The sequence below is a fragment of the Pangasianodon hypophthalmus genome, chromosome 3 (genome assembly GCF_027358585.1).
Source record: "Pangasianodon hypophthalmus isolate fPanHyp1 chromosome 3, fPanHyp1.pri, whole genome shotgun sequence".
NCBI classification, from domain to species: Eukaryota; Metazoa; Chordata; class Actinopteri; order Siluriformes; family Pangasiidae; genus Pangasianodon; species Pangasianodon hypophthalmus.
In genome coordinates, this window is record NC_069712.1 from 10,324,701 (window position 1) to 10,347,893 (window position 23,193).

Sequence of the window (23,193 nt, forward strand, 5' to 3'; positions counted from 1 at the left end):
CCAGAAGAGAGAGACACAAAGAGAACATGTAAAACTCCACACAGACAGTAACCAGAGCTCAGGATCGAAACAGACACCCTGGAGCTGTGAGGAGGCAATGCTACCCGCTGCCCCACCATGCCACCTACACAGCATACTATGCATACAATGGTAGCACAGTGGCTTGGGCTCTGGACTAATGATCGAAGTTTGAATCCCTGTACTACCAAGCTGCCACTGTTGGGCCCTTGAGCAAGATCCTTAAGCCTCAACTGCTCAGCTCAATTGTAAGCTGCTTTGAATAAAAGCAAATGCAAAATGTAATGTAAAGCCATTATCAGAAATCAAGAAATCCTAAATTTTAACTCTGGTATCCCATCCAGGATGTATCCCCACCTCACACCCAGGCTACGGATCCACCGCAACCCTGACCAGGATAAAAGAAGTATGGAAAGTGACTAAATGAGTGAAGTGCACCTTTAAGGCCTCTTTAGGTTCTATGTTAAAATCTGGCTAAGAAATTTCTATTTTATGGAAAACACTACAAAATGAAAATTTCCTTACTCTGGTGTGTTTATCTTTTCAGAAAAACAAAGACAGGCCAAAGTAAACAGTTACAGGTTAAAACTCCAAGCTGATATTGTAGAGATCTGTGGGAAACAACTGAAAACATGTTTCTATGTCAACTAGTGCATAACAAATAGAAGACCTATACGGTTTCATCCAAAACTCTGACTCATCATGAAAGTAAGCAACCACCATCACTTCTCTACACTTTCTACACTGCATAGTAAGCTTCATCGTGTGTGTAAGTGTGGGTTGGGGCAAAACGTTAGAAGACAAACAGAACTTAGAGCAGACTCAAGAAAATACTGCAGTTACACTACATGTTATTGCCTCTATACCTTCCTGTAGTACATGTCTGAACATTCCTAAATGTCCAGTCCTCCACTTGTCTCTCAACATCCTTTTCCTAAACCTGACCAGCCTGGAGCACAGGAGAAATGATGAGGACAGAAATTCCAGTGAACTGCCAAGAGAAATGGCCTGTTTCCTCATTGGCCTAGCAGACCACTGTGTGTGTGTGGGTCAGGGGAGTAAGAAAGGCTGATTTGCAGGCTGGAGAGCAGCTCAGTTGCATTGTTTCAAGTTCTGTGACCTTTCCAGGGGAGGTGGGCTGGTGGGAGGTTCATTTCCGTGGATTGTTGCAGGACTTTGAAACCATTACAAGGAGGAGGAGAGGAGAGGAGGGGGGTTGTGGAGGAGTACACTTGGGGCCTGATCGGAGGCGGGGGGCACCAAAAGAGATTTTTGAGATGGGGAGGTGTGTCCAAAAAGCAACAACAGCTTTAAAGCAACTATTGCTCTCACTGAGGAGTCAGAGGCTGGGAAGATAGCACACATGTGTATGTGTGTTTAGTGGAGGAAGCAAGCAGACATGGTCAAAGTGTTTCTGTTACTGCAGGGCCTGCTGCTGGCAGCACGGTCTGATGTTTGGCCCAGAGCTCAAGAGCTGAAAGACGGAGAGGAGGAGCAATTAAAGCACATACCACACCAACACCAAGGTGATTGGGATCATGGAGACCAATATGGACATTTTGGAGCAGGTCATCACAGTGCTGGAGCACATAAAGAAAGCCCTGATGTCTCTGAAACTGTACATTACCCACTGGAGCATGGGCATGTTAACCCCAATCACGGGCATCCATCTGAGGATCTATCTGTGGATTCAGAAAATGGTTCAGCAGAGACCTACAGCAATAACAATCCAACACGCATGGGGTAAGTGTATCATGATGTGCTCTTTTGCAAGTATCTACCATTCATTCATTGTTCATTCATATAGATACTTCATTCATGAAGCTACAAAGCCTGCTTGCTAACAAAAGCAGCAATGTCTGTCTTTTGCACAGGATTCAGGGTGGGCAGATTAGAAAAAATAAAAACAAACATCTATCTGAGTGATCTGGCTACGATGTGGGTCATAAAAAGTGGACATACTGCTACTTTTAGCAGCTCATTATTTTTGGGTGGAGAGCCACCCAGTTAGCACCAGAGCTGCTAGTCACGAAGCAAAAGCTGTAAAAACAATAAAAGAACAAGGGACAAACAAGCGAAACATGGGTGTCTTCTGAGAACACGTCCATCATTCTGCAACTCTCAGGCTGCCCTCCCCATGCAAGCAGTTATCTTCTTGATCTCTCTTGTAATTGCTGCTAAGTTGACAAGGAAACTAAACAAAAGCTGAGAGTTCGTTAAACAAAAGCTGAGTTTCAGCAAACATCTACAATTACCCCCCACAAAGTCTGGGCTGGAGATTCTCAAATACAGCTGTTCTAAAGGTGCCTGGGCCAGTTTTGCTCTTATGGCATGGAAATCTGCATCCCAAGAGTGTCAGAAGTGCATGTGTTTCCTTTTACCTAGAGCTAATCAATAGCAATCCATCCTAACTACCCCAAAAGGACAAGCAGGTTTCCTTTAAGGTCTGAACCATGCTGCTGCTGGGTTTTGCACTAGAGCTGGATTCCGGCAGACCATCACTATTTTAACTTGAGCACATCCATCACATCACAGATTGCTCTGTAACAAGGCAGGCTTGCTCATAGTGTGCTCCCAAAGGGCCTTTTCCCAAACTGCTGCCATTAGTTCATCAGAAGACAAGCTACTTAGAAGTCTTTGTCTTTGCCACTGTTCAAAAGAGAGCTTGCTCGTATCCTCATAATGAAATGCAGGCTTAAGATAAGGGCATGTGGTTCATGGTCTGTGCTGGAGAGAAGAAAACAAATAGGATACTCCCTGGTGTATAATGTCTGTCAGTGACTATGCCAGCTCAAAGATTAACAACTAGCCAGTTCTTTAAGTGTTGAGGCCCCGTGGCAGACAGTGCAGGTGATTGCAAAAGGCTCTGTTTTTGGAAGGAAGGCAATTTTGGCCCCAATTTCGAATACACTACGGTCTGGTTCTCAATATATCATTTTCAAACTAAGCATAGTCTCAGACTTTAAAGGCTTCCCAGTGAAAAACACTCAGAGTGTAATCTGGAACAAAATTAGCCTTCAGAAAAATGTTTATCATAAAAGTTAAGTGCTGTTGAGGAAGGGCCAATTAAAGAGCAGATGTGATCAGGGGTGGTCCATGCCTTTTGGGGACAAAGAGAAAAGGGATTTTTTCAGAATAGTGTTGAGTATTTGCACGCATGGGCATCTCTGAATGAGCCAGTGAAGGATCGGGACAATGATGCAGAGAATTACACGGTGTAATTACAGGAAAAACTGCGTTGAAGAACTGGAGGATTTTAGTTGGGGACTGGGGATGTAGAATCAAATTCTTGTGCAAATACCTTTAACATTCTTCAATTCCAGTGGACTGGAAAAGTGAATAAAACGAGTTTCACCTTCTGAAAAAAGTCAACATGTACACCAATGAAATGAAACCTTTTGGCAAATCAGATGAATGAGCACTGGGTAAAATCAGATACCAATTCTGGCCAAACTTCAACTGCACCTCAAACTTCCCTTCTGCCTTTCATTTGCCCCCCATGAACTTTATAAACGGGGCATTCTGATCTGCCTTCTCTTTCTATCCCTTTGTGCCCTGTTGCTATGTTCCCAATCCCTTCTTTACTCATTCAGTTTCTTGTACTGGATTTAGTTAATCTGCTTTCATTTAAAGTTAGGACCGTGTATGTTGCTCCAACTGTGATATGTTCAGACCTTGGTTAAGAAAATAACACAGGTTATTTTCTTACTCAAGGTCTGAACATATCACAGTTAGTCATCTAGGTCTAACTGATCTTGTAGTTAAACCAACATCAGATCATTGTGTGCTACAGTTTAGGGTTTAAAAAAATAAAACAACCTGATTTTATCTCTCCAGGATGTAGATATCTATTCTAGCAGGGATCAAAACACTGGCAAGATTGTAACACAAACCTTTAACAGGAGTACATTGCGAAACGTGGTTCTTATGTCATAACCAAGAGGAGTTAAAACAGACAGGAAAGGATATCTGTGCACTTTATGGACTGTGCTTCTCCAGTGAACATACAATGTCAGGTACTACAGGATAGATGTTGAATTTCTTTTTATTGAGTAAATGAGGGTCGTAGGCTGAGGAGAGCCTAAAAGACAGACACCATCATACTCTTCCTTCCTGTGAGGAAGCAATGCATCTGGAACAGGATAATCTGACAGAAACACAATGCTTACAAAGATGTATATCCATGAGGTCAGCAGGCAGCAGGAAGTGACTCATATGGACATAGCGCAGCACTGTCAGGCTGCTCATGGTCAAGCCAAAACATAAAAAGCAGAAACAAACAAAAGAAAACAAGTCAATACATGTAATAAGTCATGTAAGAAGAGACAGTAGCTCCCTCATACTATATTTTCCTTGCTTCTGGAACGCTTGGTAATCTATTGTGAATGAGAAGTAGGTAGAATGGGCAGTGGATGGGAAAAGAAGTTGTTTTAAGAATTTTTTTCCATACTGTTTTTAACAAGACCATGCTGCCAAGATAAACTTTCCTAGTGTTCCCTGCTGGAACCACTGCTACTTAAAGACGTAGCTCCTGATTTGAACAGGACCATATGTCTCTCCATGTGACTCTTTCTTGTGTCTCCTTTACTGGAGTCAGCTGGATAAACCAATTTGTCCTTGGGTCAAGGAAGTACACATGATTACTAAATGCCCCTCTGCCCTGTTTACACCACGGTTTAAGCATCAATAATTACATAATGATATGAAGTCCAGGTATATTGTGCTACAAAGCTTATAGCTGACCTGCTAGAGATCCCTACCCATGTCAAATAGATATTAGAATTCCTAATGATATTCAGGGTAAGGATATTATATTCATGATATCTGGGTGGGAATAGCTGGACTTCAGATTGTGAAAAGTGGCCATTCCATGGTTTTTGATATTGGGGCTAGAGGGAGGAGGAGGTCAAAAAGTATGCATTTATTATTTTACATGTTTTGCTGCAGCATGTGCAAGGTGACGTCACTGAAATTCAGGTGAAGTTCAGAGGTAAGAAAATGCCATTAGCTTTTAATGAAAGAATATGAATTTTGTGTTCTATGGATTAATGATAAACCAAGCACAATATTACAAGGGACATGAACTAACAAGATAAAAAGGACAATTTGATTTCAGATTGCTTTAAGGGAAGTGATCATTAAGTATGTAGCATGAAATTCCAGTGTGTCTGCTCAAAGAAGAATCAAGAGGGTTTTTGTTTTGCTGGATTTCAAATGAGTAACATTAATTAGCAAGAATCAGTCAAAGATCAGTTAAAGATCAGGGGAAAAAAACAAACAAACAAAAAACAGGGCCATTGAAGGGTACACAAACAACACAAAGATTAGTCTGTTAGTCTCATGCTCCCACACATACATATGGTTTAAAACCATAGCCCACAGCGGAACAGTGGATTTGGCTGATGATGACAGAATGTATACTGGCTTACTCATGTTCTCCAAGAGGAGTGAACAAGTAAAAATAACAAATTGTTATCTAAATTTCATCTTCCCTTACTCCCACAGGAAATACATCAATAAAAGAGGTGAGAACAGACAGATCTCACATCTGTGATATGGCACTCAGCTTATCAAAAGATTGTATCCTCCATCTCATCTAACAAATTAACTACAACCAGATGTTATGATGAATACTGTTGTTTCAAACATAATACTTTTTATCAAGTCTAGATAACTCCCTAATGACCCCCACTGTGTGGAGCAAGAACCCCTCGGCAATTTCTCAGTGGACTTTTTGGATATTAGGCAAGAAGCAGGAGTATGCAAGGCTGTTTTCAGAAATTATCATGTTTTTTAACCAGGCAGTAAGGATTCCTGAAAATCTATGAGAAATACCACGGGTACAGAGTCATCGTATTTGCACCAGTCACACCTAGATACAGTCACCTATATGTGGTGGCCTGGGAAAACCCTTTACATGGTGAAATTGTCTACTAAATATAGTTCTGAAAAATTAAATATATAGTAAAGTTGTAGCAAGTCTGATTACCACAAAAAGAGAAAATGGAGAAATTTATATTCAAAAACTCTATTCCGACCGTGATGCCAGAACATCAAGGTCATTTTGACATCTGGTCTGACTACAAATATATTGATTGATTAAGCTTATGTCCATTTCGCTATGGCACATAATTAACCAACAACTTGATCAAAGCCTGACATTCACTGTATAAGAATCACACTGAACTAGGGAGGCTTTGGACATCTTCAGGAAGCCTGACTGTCTCTTTATCCAAAATGATCTTTGTTGGAAAAACCAGGGAAAGATTAAAAAGTAAATAACAACACTGCCACATAATTTTAGTGAAATAAATTGATGATTTCTAGAAGTTGAGGTGTCAATCTATGTTATAGGCAGAAAAAAAACTCATTTGGGCAAACATTTTTCATCTTCTTTTTTTGGCTGTGAATCAAGAATACAAAACTCTTGTTATGTCCTTAAAGTCCATCCAACACACACAGATCTTCCAGAATTCTTCCTCACATCATCTGAGGAATGTAATATTTATTAACTATGGAAACCTAATTCTCAAACGAGCTCTAATTTCCAATATTGCAAGTCTGTACTTCCTGATATTCCTCCATGCATTATCTCCTCTACAGAGCACTCAGAATGCTGCTGCTCGCCTGGTCAGTACACCCTAAAGTTCTCTCACATGACCCCCTCACTCAGGTCACTCAACTGGCTTAGTTTAGCTTTCCAGGCATTACCTTATTCCAGGCATCAAATACCTCTGCACCACACACACTTGACATCTAGGGGCCTTCTCTCTTAATCTGGCTAATTCTACTACTGCTGTTTTCTTGCAGAAACTGGTGTGCATTTGTGCAAAAGCGTGTAGTCACCATGGCAGTGTCCTGCGGTAGTGAGAAATACATTATCAAGTCCCAGAGTCCCTGCCCTAATGGGACGCCAGACTGCCATCTGGTCATGTGAGTGAGATCCAAACCATTTTTGTGGTGTTAATCCCAAATACTGCAAATACAATTGACAATAACATTATTATATGTGTTTTTGCTATGTAGGTACAAGCTGTCTACTCGGCCGGTGTACAGAGAGAAGCAGAAGATCTTCACAGCACTCTTGTGGAGATGTTGCCCTGGTCATGGTGGAGAGAACTGCGAGGATATTGGTACTACATGGTCACAGAAGAATAATAAATTTTAATTAAATTGTGGTTCTAGATTAAAAATAAAAATAATAACAGCATACTGTTCAGTAAAACTTCAAAACCTGTCAGTCTTTGACAATGTTTTACTTTAGCACTGATAAAGTCATGACATTCTGGATGCACTTCAAGCCAGTCTTGTGCTCTTGTTTGAACACTTCCAAAAGTCAATGTTGTGACCATCTTTCAACAGCTAATTTAGACCATATTTCTTTTGGCCTTTAAAATAGCCTTTAGCTGATCTAGTGGAAAGGGGTCATGTTTACAGAAAACTTAGGCGAGAAACCAATTCACCTTTTGTATCTTTTCTGTCCTCCAGTGGAAAACGGCCATGTCTCTGAAATCTCCAATACTGACATCAGGCTTCATCCAGGAGGTCCAGAGCTCAACGATACAGGTATTAGTCCATGATTTGACCTGCATTTACTGCAAGTTTACTTGCTTCAAGCAAGCACACTGAAAGAGAGCCCTGCTTACTTCACTGGCCGTTTCGTTGTAGCAAAACAAACTGAGGAAACAATGAGGCATGAGTCAAATCGGTAGCTGACTGTGGGAAGGTCATCACCCTCATGGGAGAAGGGAAAGGGTGTGTGAACATCAACTTCTGCCAGGACTTTGAGCAAGGCCACTGAGTAGGGTGTGTGACTGGCCTGCCACTGCTCCCTTGGAGAACCCAAAACAGAATGTGCCTCCATTAAAGCACACACTAAATACAAAACACAAAAACACTAAGTGAAATAATAGTATTTCTCAGGGCATTGAAAATATCACAGATCTAAAATAGACCTGGGATTTTGGCTGGTTTACCATACAACATAAGGCATGCAAACAAGAGACTTACTATGTTATCATGGAATACACCCAAATACCCACCATCTCCACAGAACACACTTTGTTTAGAAAGATCAAGACAAGACAAGCCAAAAATGTAACAGAATTTAACCAAATAAGACTGACGTCAATTTCCAGCTTTGGCTAACTTTGTGAAATATTAATGAACAGGGAAGATTAACAAAGTCCTGAGTTGACCGAGTTCAATGAGTTGATATGGTTTCTAAGCAAAGTGGGGGGAAAAAAGCTTCTGCATCAGAGTACTGGTGATATTGAAAATAAGTGTAACTTTAAAGATATTCCATTAAGCAAGCAAACTGCTTGTATTCTCCTCAGGAACTGAGATGCTAACCCACCACCAAAACCAGGAGCAGAATGACCATCAAGAGTCCAGGCGTTCGCTATATGAGTCCCTGAGGTCTGAGGAGAACCAAACGGAAGAAGAGCACAGCTATGACTACACTCCAAGCCAACACACTGGCCATAAGCCTCATTATGAGAGAGGCGGTAAGTGCTGGATTTAAAACTCTGCTATGTAAGGAATTATTATTTCAGGTGGACATATTCAAAAGTTCCCAAGAATCTTTGAAAGGCTAAAAGTTAGGGAGGGTAATATCCTAAGGTGGGCTTTAAGTCCAGAAAATACAAATTGCTGGTTTATTTGTTACTTGCTCGGCATACCTAATAACCTGGCAGCACAAGGATGAGGAAAAAAGTACACCCTTTTTCAATTCCATGACTGGATACACTATATGGCCAAAAACATGTGGATATCTGACAATGACACCCATATGTGCCCATGCCAAAACCAAAGGCATGAACATGGAATTGGTCCCCCTGTGCTGTTATAACAGTCTCCACTCTTCTGGGATTTGTGCTCATCCAGGCACAAGAACTTTAGTTGGGTCAGGCAATGAAGACAAGTGAGGCCTGGTGAGCAGTCGGCGTTCCAATCAATCCCAAAGTGTTCAGTGGGGTTGAGGTCAGTGCTCTGTGCAGGCCACTCTAGTTCTTCTACTTCAACCTTGGCAAACCATTTGCCATTTTATGGATCATGCTCAGGGGCATTGTCATGATGAAACAGGTTTGGGCCCCTTAGTTCCAGTGAAGGGAAATCTTAACGCTACAGCATACAAAGACATTCCCAGGAAATTATGTACTTACAACTTTGTGGGAACAGTTTGGGGAACACCCACATATGGGTATGTGGCCATATAGCGTATATCAAGACAAAATATTATTGGGTTAAAATATCACCAAGTCCTAAAATTAAGTAAATCTGACATTATTAACCAAAACTACATAACCAATTCCATCATTCTATTTATTTAACAAAAGTCAGCCAATGTTCAGAAGCTATATGGGCAAATGTAAGTACACCCAATTATTCAGTAGCTTATAGAAACACTCCTGGCAATAATAACTTGAAGTAATTATTATCTATAGAAGTCTCTCACATCAGTTAGGTGGAAAGTTTGCCAACTCTTTCGTACTTTATTGCTTTAGATCATTGATCTTTATGGGAACTGCTGCATCTTGGCACTTTTCTTTAATGTGTTTGGGATCACAGTCCTGTTTCATGACCCAGTTTCATGACACAGCCAGGCTTCAGCTGTCAGACAGATGGTCCGGGGTTATGAGGTGTTTGTGGTAATACTTTTTTTTTTTCCCCCCCAACCAGACATGGTGCTGTGCATTATCTCTATTTTGGTCTCAGTGGTTTAAAGGTTACTGCTCTGAAAATGTTGTCTTTTCAGATCTAACCTAAGTTGTGGTAGCATGTTCTTTTTGGAAAACAAGGGCTGTCTCCTGGCTACCCTTCCATAAAAGGCAGATTTTTTTCCATCTTTTTTCAGATAATCAAGTCAAGAACTTCAACATTGTACATTCTTTGTGTTTGGGGTTGTGATGCTCAGCCCTGGAAAGACTGCCAACTTCCATGAATGTCTTCCATTTCCTAACAATCCTCCTCACTGTAGAATGTGTTTTAAATTGTTTGGAAACAGCCTTACAACCCTTTCCAGATTGATAAGCAGCAACAATTGCTTCAAGATCAAGTTGTCAGTATTTTTATTGGGATAATTTTTTAAGAAACTAAAAAAAACTAAAATAAAATAAACTAAAAAGAGATTCTGTGAATTTGGCCCTTACCTAAGGGATTTTATTTGGACCCTTTTCATTCATTCATCCATCTTTAGTAACCCCTTTATCCCAGTCAGCCTCACGGTGGATCTGGAGACTATCCCAGGAACACTGGGCATAAGGCAGTAATATATCCTGGATGAGACACCAGTCCTTCACAGGGCAGCATGCACACATTCATAAACTCATTCATACCTAGGGGCAAGTTAGCATAGACAATCAACCTACTGGCATGTTTTGGGAGGTGGGAGGAAAGCAGAGAACTCAGAGGAAAATCACACAGACATGGAGACAAAATGTGACTCCATCAAAGCCGCCTGCTGCATGGAACCATTCTTGAATGTGAAATCCTTCTTAATATCTCCTCCTTAATGATTCTATGCAGAATCTTGTAGGGTTCCTCAGAGAGACGTTACAGGGGCTAAACCCTTTTAGGATGCTAGATTAAATACTTTAGCTAGCTTGTAGTCTCATTAAACACAACAAGCAAAAAACAAAGCATTTTACTTCTATAATGTGATGGAACATGTGGTGGATATACAGCCAAGAAGGAATGTTTAGATTGAGTTTGGTTGTATTCATTGAGATTTAATTAGAATTTGAAAAGCGAGTCTTCCAAAATGGACTAGCTAAATGCTTTTGTCTGATGAAAGAGAGGATGAAATTTAACAGTACTACTGGCCAGCATAATTTCCCATTGTGCATGGTGATCATCAGGACATAATCAAACCAACGTGTTTACAAGTGGGCAAAAGTTATTACCTTAGAAGATTATCAAGAAAAAATTGTTGTCTTTTAAGTGATTGATACTTATGAACGGTGCAGAACATAAACTTAACTAGATCTTAACTAACAATGCAAATGATTTCAGCTTGTCTTTATCACTATTAGCTACATGCGTATATCAGTAAAGGCTTACTAGTGTGAGCATTGTCCTGCTGTATATACACAATCATAGTGTGTCTGGTCGATAGCCTGTCTCCTGCATATCCTTACAGACAGAGAGCACAGGGTTCCTGCAGCATTAAGCATAACTTTTGTTGCCTTGTGCAGTGACTCCTCCTGCTCACTGTCTCCCTCTCACTGCAGCTTCCTGCCCAGGATATCCGCTCTTTCTCTGGGAAAAAGAAAAAAAAAAAAAGTCCCTCAATATATTATACATAGAGAATGATGTAATGGGATGTAACTGATATACAGGCTGCAATATAGGATGAAAACATGTTCCGTCATCAAATATATGAGAAGCTATGATAGCATTTCCATAGCAGCTGGAGGCAGTGATGTAATGGAATAGACACATTTACACATTTAGCCCAACCAGGTCAGGTTAGTAGAGTATGGGAAAGTATTAGTACAAAATTAGAAGAAAGGGGAAGAGTTGAATAAAAAATAAAAAAAAGTGACTGCAAGAGACTTTAAGGATCACCCTGACCAAAAGGGATGTAACACCCATCATGTACTTATTATCAGATTTCAGTAGTTACCAGATTATTTAACAGCATAATACATCTGAGACTGGATTAAACCTCTTACAGGATTACAAGGAAACCAATAAAGGCCCTTATGAACAAACATAATTGGGTAAAGAAAAGTTTGTCATATGCCAAATTTAAAAAAATCAGATTATATAGTAATTACCTGGAGCTTTCTTTTTATCAGATTACAGACAGGATTTATTAGGTGAAAAAAGCAATAAAAAAAGGTGCTATTTGCACTTGGTGATACAGTATGTGCATGGGTCAAAGAAACTTTTTATCCTTTTTTGTATTCAAAGGCTGCTTGCTTTAGTGAAAGTAAAAAATACTATTTTTTTTTATTTATTTGCTGTGAAGTATTTACAAAAAATATACATATATGGGCAAATGTTTTATGATAATGATCCACATTACAATACAAGCATAGAAAGAAAGAAAGAAAGAAAGAACAAACAAACCCTTGGCAAGTTGTATATATTCATCTGCATATATACTCAATAAAAGTAAAAACAAGCATCTTTGTTTTTAGAAATCACAGGAAATATTTAGATGCAATAACTCAGGCCACAGTAACTATCATCAAATCTCCACCTTGCCTTTTTTCAGTCTGATTGCCATCCCTGAATGAGTTTGTTGTCATATAGGCTACAGTTTTTATTCTACCCCCTGACCAACAGTATTAAATGCTAATTAAAGTGCAAATATATACTACCTTAAGTGCTCAAAACATTGCAATTATGGCTAAAAGCTGTTTTTTAACATATTGTACTGCATGTTAACCTCACCTTAACTGTAACTTCTATAATGTGTGTGCTGCGATGGCCAGACTACTGAAAGCTGTGGGAAATGCCTAGTCTCTGATGGGGAACAGGGGTTTTCCTCTTCTGCTGAGTCGTAATTCAGTTGAATTAGAAAATGCCCACTGGGTGACGAACACTTCCCTGTCATATGTATGACACTTTCATGCCTGAAAGGAAATGCCACTGACTGGGAGAATGAGTCTGTCCAGATATGAGAATGACAGGACTTGAAAAATATGGAAACTACTGCAGGACTAGCATACCCCACTCCCAGGAGGGCAGATCACTATTTTTTACATGACTGGATAGACACTCATGCCCATAAAATTCAGCTTTCCATCCCATCTCACCACATAGGTCTAAGGTTGTGGGGAAGACCTCTGGAGGACATAGTGAGTTATAAAATTTTCCTTGCATGAAATACCGTGAAGATATAATCACTATTTTGGCAGTCCAGTAAGGCTGGGGTTTTAAAACAGTTTTATTTGCTGCCATTTAACTGTAACAAAAACAGAAACATTTGAACCTTAGGCCATTTTCTATTTGCATCTAATAGTTTCATTATGTGTTACATAATGAATTTTCATGATGGTTAAATGCCAGTAACTGTTTTCACAAAGCACTGGTTTGGCAATCCATATCTGATCTCAAACTTGATTGGAAGCAAATGTTTTTTTTTTTTTTTTTTTTTTTTAAAAGGGTCACAACTGGACCTGCCAGTCAAAAACAGTCAACTATTGATGCTAATATGCTCTATTGAGGTTGCTGAGTGAATTCTTAGAAATTGTTTCTTATTGCAGCGCCCTACGCTGTGGATGATGGACACAGAGATCCTCCACCAGAGACACATTATGCAAATCCCGGGCTTGTACCCATCCATTATTTAAAGGATGTCATGATGTCTCATCTACAGCCCATATTTGACAGCTTCAACCTGACACTAGCACGCCTGTCTGAGGAGGTTCAGGATTTACAGAGGGACATGACCAAGCTGCAACTTCAACAAATGCTACAGGGAGAGTCCAAACCGGCAGTAGATGGAATAGGTGAGGAGTCGGAGCAGGAGCAGGACGTGGCAATGACTGATAGCTTTCAGCAGCTGGAGGAACTGAATATGCAACTTGGCCTTCAGCGTGATGAGATGGAAGAGAAGCTACATGCACAGCAGGCCATGTTTTACTACAACTTGACCAGTCTGAAGACTGACATGGATGTCCGAATTAAACGCCACCAGAAGACGCTACAGGTCAGAATGTAGTGGGGAAATTTAGTTCAGCGATTATTGTAATATACATATTAATGGTCTTGGGTCAGTGATGATGTGCTTTAACCAGGTCCTCATGTAAAATTCAACATACCAAATTACAGAAGGGAAAAAAATAAATGTCATCAAACTCAGATGTAGATTTCATGACAGATTTTGAAAGGTATAAAATTCAAATATGGGTAAAATGCTTTCTTTTTCCAAGACATAGGAAATATACATTAGACGTATTTACTCATTGTCCACTTTATTAGGAACACCTGTACATTCATGCAGTTATCCAATGAGCCAATCATATGGCAGTAGTGCAATGCATAAAATCATGCAGATACAGGTCAAGAGCTTCAGTTGATGTTCACATCAAACATCAGAATGAAGAAGAAGTGTGATCTCGTGTGACTTTGATCATGGCATGGATGTTGCTACCAGATGGGCTGGTTTGAGTATTTCATAACCTGCTGATCTCCTGGCAATTTCACACACAACAGTCTCTAGAGTTTACACAGAATGGTGTGGAAAAACAAAAAGCATCCTGTGAACAGAGGGTCTGTAAGCTGAAACACAGCCTTGATGAAAGAGATCAGAGGAGAATGACCAGACTGGTTTGAGCTGCCAGGAAGTCTTTAGTAATTCAAATAAGCACCTTTTACAACTGTGGTAAGCAGAAAAGCATCTTAGAATGCACAACACATCAAACCTCAAGGTGGATGAGCTACAACAGCAGAAGGCCATATCAGGTTCCACTCCTGTCAGCCAAGAACAAGATTGTGAGGCTATCATGGGCACAGACTCACCGAAACTGGACAACTGAAGACTGGAAAAAGACCAGTTAAATTTTTTTTTTCCCCAATCTGCAACTGTCCAGTTTTGATGAGCCTGTGCCCACGATAGCCTCTGATTCCTGTTCTTGGTTGACAGGAGTGGAACCCAATGTGGTCTTCTGCTGTTGTAGCCCATACACCTCAAGATTTGATTTTTTTGTGCATGCCGAGATGCTTTTCTGCTCACCATGGTTGTGAAGAGCGAATATTTGAGTTACTATATCCCTCCTGGCAGCTTGAACCAATCTGGCCTCTAACAGGATTTATCAATAATGCACTTCCACACACAGAACTAGCGTTCACTCAATGTTTTTTGTTTTTCGCACCATTCTGTATAAACTCTAGAGACTATTGTGTGTGAAATTCCCAGGGAATCAGCAGTATCTGAAATACTTAAACCAGCCCATCTTGTACCAACATCCATGCCATGATCAAAGTCAGAGAGATCACACTTTTTCTTTATTCTGATGTTTGATGTGAACATTAACTGAAGCTCTTGACCTATATCTGCATGAATTTTTTTTTTTTTTTTTTTTGCATTGCACTGCTGCCACATGACTGGCTGATTAGATAATGCATGAATGTGCAGGTGTTCCTAATAAAGTGGATGGTGAGTGTATATCTTAGACTGTATATGAGATGAGTAAAAATTCCAAAAAAGAGTTCCAGGAGTGGGCTGTTCCAGGAATACTTCACTTTGTAGAATTGTTTCTGTATACTCTGTATAATGTTTATAAAATATCACTCGGGAATTTTTAGTCATCAACCTTGCAAGACTATTCTCAAGGACATTCTTTCACTTTTATTAACGTCATTAGAGAAATATAATTTATTGCTTGTTTCTTTGAATACATTACACTCTAACGGGATTGTTTGTTGTATCACAGATGAGTCTCCATTCCCTAAATTCCTCACTATCAGAGGCAAGAGAGAAACAAGAGCAGTTAGAGGAGGAGATCCAGAGAGTTTTGACACTTGCAAGTCAGACACCAAGTCCTGGTAGACAGCCTCAAGATGACACAGCAGTCTGGGAAGCCATTACCCGTCTGGACAATAAGGTGGTCAATAACACTATACAGTTCAGTGCCCTAAACAAACACCAAGTCCAAGTGTCAGAAAAAATAGAACACTTGCAAAAGGGCTGGAAGACCTTAGAGGAGCGTGTAATCCAGAATGACCGCAAGAATGAGGACAGATACATTGAGGCTTTCCTAGAAGTGGATGCGGCAAAGGAGGCAGTTGGAAAATATGCTGATGACCTGTCAAAAAATGTCTCCATTCTCCAAAGCACAGTCCAGGACCTGGAGATAGATACGGACTATTTGTACACACAGTTCTATAAGAACATGAGCTCCGGTAGCAGAAATTGTGACTGTACTGGCCTTAGCACAACTGTGGCGCAGTTGAAACAGGCAGTATCTAATATAACAGTGATTGCAAATGAAAACAGGCTCGCTCTAGACAGTGCAGCAGAAGAGAGGTTAAACATTTGGGAAAATGATGGATGGGGCCCACCAGTGGAAGAGATAAAATTAGGCTTACACACTGTGCAGAACTCACTGGCGCTTGAGCAAGAGAAGCGCAGAACACTACAACAAAACTTAACCATACTCCAGACCTCACTTTCAGGCAGTCAAAAAGATGTTGAAGCTCTACAGCAAAAGGACAGTCAGAAATCTGGCGAGATAAAACGCCTGTTCAACTCTTTTAGCTCTCTGTTGAAAGATGCCATACGTCATACTGATGTACTGGAAATCCTCCTTGGTGAAGAGGTTTTGGAGTTTATGGACTGGTCCCCACAAGACCAGAAAACCTACTCCATCCCTGTGCTGAAGATGCTGATCAGCGACCTGCAGGAACAGATTAACGGACACAGCCGAAGCCTGGCCTCCATGCTTAACTCTGAAGATCCCACTGCAGATGAACCAATGGAGCTGGCAGAAGGGATGGCAGAGGATCTCAAAAGGAGACAAAAGGAACAGAAATTTGACCATTTCTCAGAGGACTCTAGAGCTTATAAAGACTTCTTTGCTTTGGAAAAAACAGTGGAACAGCTTCAAGCACGTGTCGTCAAACTTGGAGAACAGCAATGTCCATCCTGCTGCGACTGTACCAAAGGTGCCGCTTCCAGAGATGTAGATGGAAAACTGCAAGCCGAGTTGACACATGTGCGCAAGAGCCTTGACGATCATCTCACGATTTTCAACAGCGTTTTCAGTAATACTGGAGGTCTAACAGAGTCTGAAGTGAAAGTAGATTTGGAAAAATTGTCTGCATTAATGAAGAAAAAAGAATCCAAACTTCAAAGAAAGAAGCATAAGGAGAGAGCAGATACAAGAGGTGCACAGCGCAGCAAGCGGGATACATCACTTGAAACGGCAGGTAAGAAATAAAGCACAGCGAATTTTTAAAGAGACTTTTATACAGAAATGGTGTAACAGCACAGATTGCAAAATAAAGTAATCTAGGCCAGAGGACTAGAATGTTCACTGTCAAATCTTAATTTTGTGTGTTCTGGGACTTGAGAGAAAACATCTGTCCTGAAGGCAGTTTCAACAAGTTGGGTTAAGCATCTAAATAGAGATTACTGAGATTGGATGGATACTTTAAGTCATGTAGCAATTCCCACTACAGTTACTCAGCTATGCAATATTTTCCACATTAGACATGAGTAAAGCAATGAAGCAGCTCATGGATAATCGAAACAGAATTTAAGAATCTTATCCATGGGAATTACTAATGGCGTAATTAGTTGTGATACACGATTTTCAAAAAAATGTCTCATTCAACTGTGTTATGTTTAACAGCAGTGGTAACTTTTTATGGCCTGTTTTGGTTAATCAGTGGTGAAATTGCCACTGATCTCAGACAAAAACTGTACGTATATAGCAATCCGAGTTGCTTAAACATAGTCCATTCTTAAATTGTTTTAAATATAAATTCCTGAGATAAGTGTGGTTTGAGGCATGTTGTTAGTGTCACTAACAACTAACAGTTTTTGATATATTCTGTAGCAACATGTCCCTCTAGTGAACAGCCACTTCAACTGCAATGTTGAGCTCTCTAGTTTAAATAAGGTATTAATTATAGATATTTGGTTAATATTATTCATATAAACTATACATTTGTTAGCAATGTTAACCAGACATAATGCAAAAGAGCAATTATCATAATTTTACCTGAATGTTATCCTGTGACACAAAAGCTGGTTGCATTTTTAGTAACACTTTGCTTAAAGGGAATGTGTGGAGCTACATGGGAACTGACAAACCTTCACACATTTATAAAATCTTACTCAAATGTGTAGCGATGACATAACTTCTGAGTAATATGTGACAGGCTGACTTGCATTCAAAGGTCATGGTGGCTCAGTGTGCTTCTGTTATGACACACAGTGGTGACTTCATTTCTGTCATTACAGTGCCAAGAAATGTATAAAGTTTTGTTAAAAATAAAAATTCTAATTAGTGAAATTAAATTAAATAAATGCACACTTAAAGGCCAGGGAAAATACACACCAGGCTGTCATTGTGGTATCATGACATTCTCATAGGTTTTCCTTAAAAAAAATCTTAGGCGGAATCCATAATAATGAACTGTCATTAAAATGCCAAGGCGTTCATAAAATTTTAGTTTACCTCTCCTGGAAAGGCATGTAATATTCCCATTATGTGAGTGACATATCAGAAGTATGCTGAGCCACAAAGTCATGACTGTCTAATGTAAGTCAGCCTGGGAAGTGTCATAACCTTACATCAAAAAAAAAAAAAAAAAAAAAAAATTCATGTCTTATGCCAACTTGACCCTGAAAGTGACAAAATTAGTGTTTATACAAGCTAAGAAGAGATTCATATCATGTTTTAAGAGCTTATTAACAGGTAGGTAATCTATATAATTTTATTTGTGTAATAACAATAGACATTGTCATAAAACAGCTTTACAGCAATCCAGGTGTAGCTCTACTTCCCTAATGAGCAAGCCAGAGGTGACATCGAGGCGGCATGAGGAATAGAAACACTACCCATATGCCCTAATGCTGTCACGTTGCATATTAACAATTAAGCCTGAACATTCAGATCAAATCAGATGCTGTTCTGTTTCTTGTTTTAGTGCACAGTCAGTTTCCTGAGGACCCACTCATGTTTGTGGCCAGCAGCAGAGACGGTGTTAACACACCTGGTACAGTCGTGTTTGAAACCATGTCCCTAAACCATGGGCAAATGTACTCACCTGAAACAGGCACATTCCGAGCACCTACTGCAGGAGTTTACCTGTTTGTGTTGACGCTGGACTTTGGGCCTGGGCCATCTTTAGCCCAGCTGAAGAGAGGAGAGGAAGTGGCGGCATCGGTGCATCAGAGCATGAGGAAGCCATTAGGACCTGCTACTCGTGTCTGCCTCCTACAGCTGCAACAGGGTGAAGAGGTCCATCTAGAACTAGTGCAGGGAACACTGGAGCATGGGAAGCCACAGGAGAACACCTTCGCTGGACTGCTGCTCCTACAGACCACATGAGCACACGTTCACATCTGAAAGCGCAAAAACACACACACTGGGATGAAGAAATGAACAAACTTCAATATCTTGATTATTTTCAATACAGCGCTTTTTCGATTTCTCCTGATCACTGATTTGTCACAAGAAGCCTCTTGTACATGTTCATTGGTATAGATGTTTGCAGCTTGTGGCAGTTTTATAAGCATCTGTATTGTTTCAGATTTTCAAATTTGGTCTATTTGAAAATCAATACTGACTGAGAGACTTCTTTCCAGGCTTAGACTGTGTGTGTTTATAGATATAACGTACATATGATGGCTACTATTACAGGTAGGTTGCCCCAACTACTTCAGTGAAAAAACTTACCATATATCTGTATATTTCTGCTGCACCTTAAAACACAGTTGCCAAAGTTAGGTCATGTCATTAATGCATGCTACTCACACTCTCGTCTCATACACATTTGAAATGACCCACAAGCACTCAGACTCATATAGTAAATATTTACTTAAAATGAATACATTGGACAAGTATCATACATACAGTATTTGTATTTTCTTGGCAAACTCATAAGGCACCCATTCAACCAGAAGTTATATTAAAAAGGTGTGTAATAATTACATACCAATAGTTACCTTTTATCATCAGAGGGCAGGGCAGGGCACATTTAAATATCTACATCATGTTAGAGATGCTAGTTCATTTGTTAAAGTGTTTCATTTTATAAGTTTAATTGGGAGAAACAGGAGTAAAAAAAAGAAGTGTCATGAATCACAGCATGATTGAGCAAGCTGCAAGGATAGCAGTGAGAAATGAGAATGAACAACAGACACGTAGTTGCCAATGTTTAAAAAAAAAAAAAAACTTTTGCTTTTCCAAAACATTCTCTTCTGGCCAAAGAGTGCAACCATTTCCTGTGCTATTTTATTCTATTGTACACTGAACTGAACCTTGAGTTAACCCCATCATCTTTTACATATTTATATTTTTAAAGCAAATTTATTTTTTGAAGAGCATTTTATCAAACTTTTTCAAACTTTATCATTTATTTTCCTGTAATTTTACCTTTGCAAAACGTGAAAACTTTGATAAAGCATAATATAAGTCTGGCACTAAAATGAGGACTGTTGGTTTACACTTCCTGTACGTATAGACCCATGTCATGGTTTTTCACAACTTGTTTCACTGGCACGGAAAGCAATAAAGGTAACGCAAGGCTGGTGTTTTCATGTGTATTTCTGTTCGCATGGTCTATAATGTTAATTATTCCAAAAAGAAGTCCATACAGACTCTAATGTTTTCCGTGAGACTGACACATCTAAAACAACATCCATTTAAGAACAGAAAAAGAAAAAAAAAAAAAACTCAAAATATTCCCTTAAAATACTGAGAAATACAGGAATTAGACTTGTAGTGGAAGAATATTTCTTGATATAAGTCTAACAGCAACCAGTGTGAACTATCTGACCGCTAAGTACTATCTACATTAAAGTGTTAACTAAACTCAACGTACATACACGGGGAACTCGTTTATGACAGTTTCAAAGGTTGAAGTGTCTGGCCCTATGGACCACTATTAGTAGAACATTACTTACTTTTTAGCTTGTGCAGTCTAACAATACAATTTTATTTACAAGTCCATGTATAATTGCGCTTGGCAAAAAGTCACAAATGTTTTTCCATATGGCAGGAATTGAGGTTCATCCCAGACAAAAGAGACAAATGCATACACAGCTGACACAGAAACAAGTAGCTTGGTGTGTAAGGCAGAAAGGTCAGTTGTCCAAGACTTCTACAAGATTCACAGATGCAGTCTGAATCAGTTCAAAGCCTGTGATCGTACAGCTTTCACAGAAAGCAAAAACAAAAAACAACAACAACAACAACAAAAAAAAAAAACTGGCTCCGTGTGCTCTTCAGAGGTCAAGCAGGGAAGGAGCAAAGACGGCATCGAAGTTGAGTTCGATCTCTCACAGCCCGTGTTAAACCAGACAGAGCCTGATCCTGTCTCTGAATGGCCTTGCCAACAAACCCAGGTCAGACACGGCTCAGATTTTGATGTCCTGCAATTCCACCATTTTGGCTAATGTTTTCTTGACTCGTAAAACAGTGAGGCGTGACTGCGGATTGTGGGCCCAGCACTCTGACATCAGCCTTAACATGGCCCTCAAACACTGCAGAGGAAAAGAAAACAATCATCCCCATTTATGTTCTCAAACATTTTTCATTTTCATTTCAAATATGATACATATTTTCCAATGCAAGTAGTTATAAATATTAAATCAGAAAGAAAACAGAAAAAAAATTGCTCAAGTATGCAGACTTTAAACACTCACCTCATCACTGTTCCACCTATTGGACACCGTGGGCCGCAGGCCTTTCACACACACTACCTGCAACATGTCTTCGTATGAAGGGTCTGAGGGGACCATGTCATAGTACGGCAGCTGGTACTCCTCAACTATCCCTGAAAAAGGGAACAGTAGTACGGTTAGTATTCGCAATATTTACCTGTGCTCTTTCTTGTTTTTAAGCCTTTCAGTGTATGGAGTTTTTGTTCTTTGAATAAAACAGGTAAGAATGGTGCTATGACATCCCAAATCATACTGTATAAAAAAATAAAACACTTGGGGGCATGCTGTTACTGGAAAATAATCAACACCGGGGTTGTCACAAACCCTGAAATTCAGTATTAGCCTTAAGCCATCTGATCCCCCCGAAATGTTTATATTCCTCTGATACCACAGCAATTTGCCACAGTTAACATTTTTCAAAAAAGGCCTGAAGTTTGAAATTTCATGTGTACAGAGTTCATTGAGATCACTTAGCTCATTAAGGCTTTATTTATTTATTTATTTATTTATTTATTTATTTTTTAAGTAAGTCTCTATCTTCACTGCTTTGCTGTCACTTTGCCACATGCTGAAATTCTAACTGTTGCACAGTTTGTATCACTTTTCCATTGTTACATAAAGGTTATACACTGCCTGGCCAAAAAAAAGGTCACTGTTTGGGTTTAAATAAGCAAATACTTAAGAGCCTATGATGGGATCATTACTGTAGTGATTAATATGTTTCAGCTGGCAACAATTCTTTTAACCCTAACTGATGCAGTGTAGCTTCTCATTTCTTAAACAACCATGGCAGATTATGTATCCCGTGGTCGTGGAAAAGATGTTACTGAAGGGGAAAATTGTTGGCCTGCATCAAGCAAAGAAAACAACTAAGGAGATTGCTGAAATCACTGGAACTGGGATATGAAATGTCCAGCGCATTATTAAAGCCTGCAAGGATAGTGGTGAACTGTCAACTTTACAGCAGAACTTTACAGCAGAAATGTCGGGAAAAAATCTTGAATGATCGTGATCGGAGATCTTTAAAACGCTTGGTGATGTCACATCGTAAAAAAATTGTAAGGAGAACTCACGGCTATGTTTAATAGTGAAAGTAAAAGCATTTCCACACGCACAATGTGATGAGAACTTACAGGATTTGGACTAAACAGCTGTGTGGCCACAAGAAAGCCATTTGTTAGTGAGACTAATTGGAAAAAATGACTTCAATTTGCCAGGGAGCATAAAGACTGGTCTGTGGATCAATGGAAAAAGGTCATGTGATCTGATAAAATCAGATTTACCCTATTCCAAAGCAATGGGTGTGTCAGGGTAAGAAGGGAAATGCATGAAGTGATTCACCCGTCATGCATAGCGCCTACTGTACAAGCCTCTGGAGGCAGTGTTATGATCTGGGGTTGCATCAGCTGGTCAGGTCGAGGCTCAGCCTCATTGTGTGGCAATAAAATGAAGTCAGCTGAGCACCTGAATGTACTGAATGAGCAGGTTATCCCGTCAACGGACTTTTTCTTCCCTGACAGCACAGGCATATTCCAGGATGAAAATGCTAAGATTAATCAGGCTTAACTTGTGAAAGAGTCGTTCAGGGAGCATGAGGAATCATTTTCACACATGAATTGGCCACCACAGAGTCCTGACCTCAACCCCATTGAAAGTCTTTGGGATGTGCTGGAGAAGACTTTACGGAGTGGTTAGACTCTCCTGTCCTCAATGCAAGATCTCAGCTAAAAATTAATGCAACACTGGATGGAAATAAATGTTGTGAAGTTGCATAAGGTTGCTGAAACAATGCCAGGACGAATGTGTGCCGTAATCAAAGCTAA

At 39.8% G+C, this 23,193-nt stretch overlaps 2 protein-coding genes across 5 annotated transcripts in view; one reads left to right on the forward strand and one right to left on the reverse strand.

Moving 5' to 3' along the window:
* Positions 1–1,323: 1,323 nt before the first annotated feature.
* mmrn2a (multimerin 2a) lies at positions 1,324–20,235 on the forward strand. The gene is made up of 8 exons (XM_026936595.3): positions 1,324–1,761; positions 6,829–6,951; positions 7,045–7,151; positions 7,507–7,584; positions 8,355–8,525; positions 13,236–13,681; positions 15,408–16,902; positions 18,631–20,235. Exons 1-8 carry the CDS (start codon positions 1,418–1,420, stop codon positions 19,032–19,034), a joined length of 3,168 nt encoding a protein of 1,055 aa, XP_026792396.3. The 5' UTR covers positions 1,324–1,417; the 3' UTR covers positions 19,035–20,235.
* Positions 20,236–20,315: 80 nt separating this feature from the next.
* The window catches only part of bmpr1aa (bone morphogenetic protein receptor, type IAa), a 37,334-nt gene continuing 34,456 nt past the window's right edge, over positions 20,316–23,193 (reverse strand). For all 4 annotated transcript variants that reach the window (XM_034302697.2, XM_053232660.1, XM_053232661.1 and 1 more), the window contains exons 12-13: positions 21,353–21,483; positions 20,316–21,190 (exon numbers count right to left, since the gene is read on the reverse strand). In XM_034302697.2, the coding sequence (XP_034158588.1) occupies positions 21,065–21,190; positions 21,353–21,483 (257 nt within the window). In that variant the 3' untranslated portion in view covers positions 20,316–21,064. The remainder of the gene's footprint in view (positions 21,191–21,352; positions 21,484–23,193) is intronic.

Bases quoted from the DNA above. Each gene is read 5' to 3' on its own strand.
- mmrn2a (XM_026936595.3), top strand. From the start codon at position 1,418: ATGGTCAAAGTGTTTCTGTTACTGCAGGGCCTGCTGCTGGCAGCACGG. The intron at 6,952-7,044 runs GTGAGTGAGATC...TTTGCTATGTAG, and splicing joins CCAGACTGCCATCTGGTCAT to GTACAAGCTGTCTACTCGGC. The intron at 8,526-13,235 runs GTAAGTGCTGGA...TTCTTATTGCAG, and splicing joins GCCTCATTATGAGAGAGGCG to CGCCCTACGCTGTGGATGAT.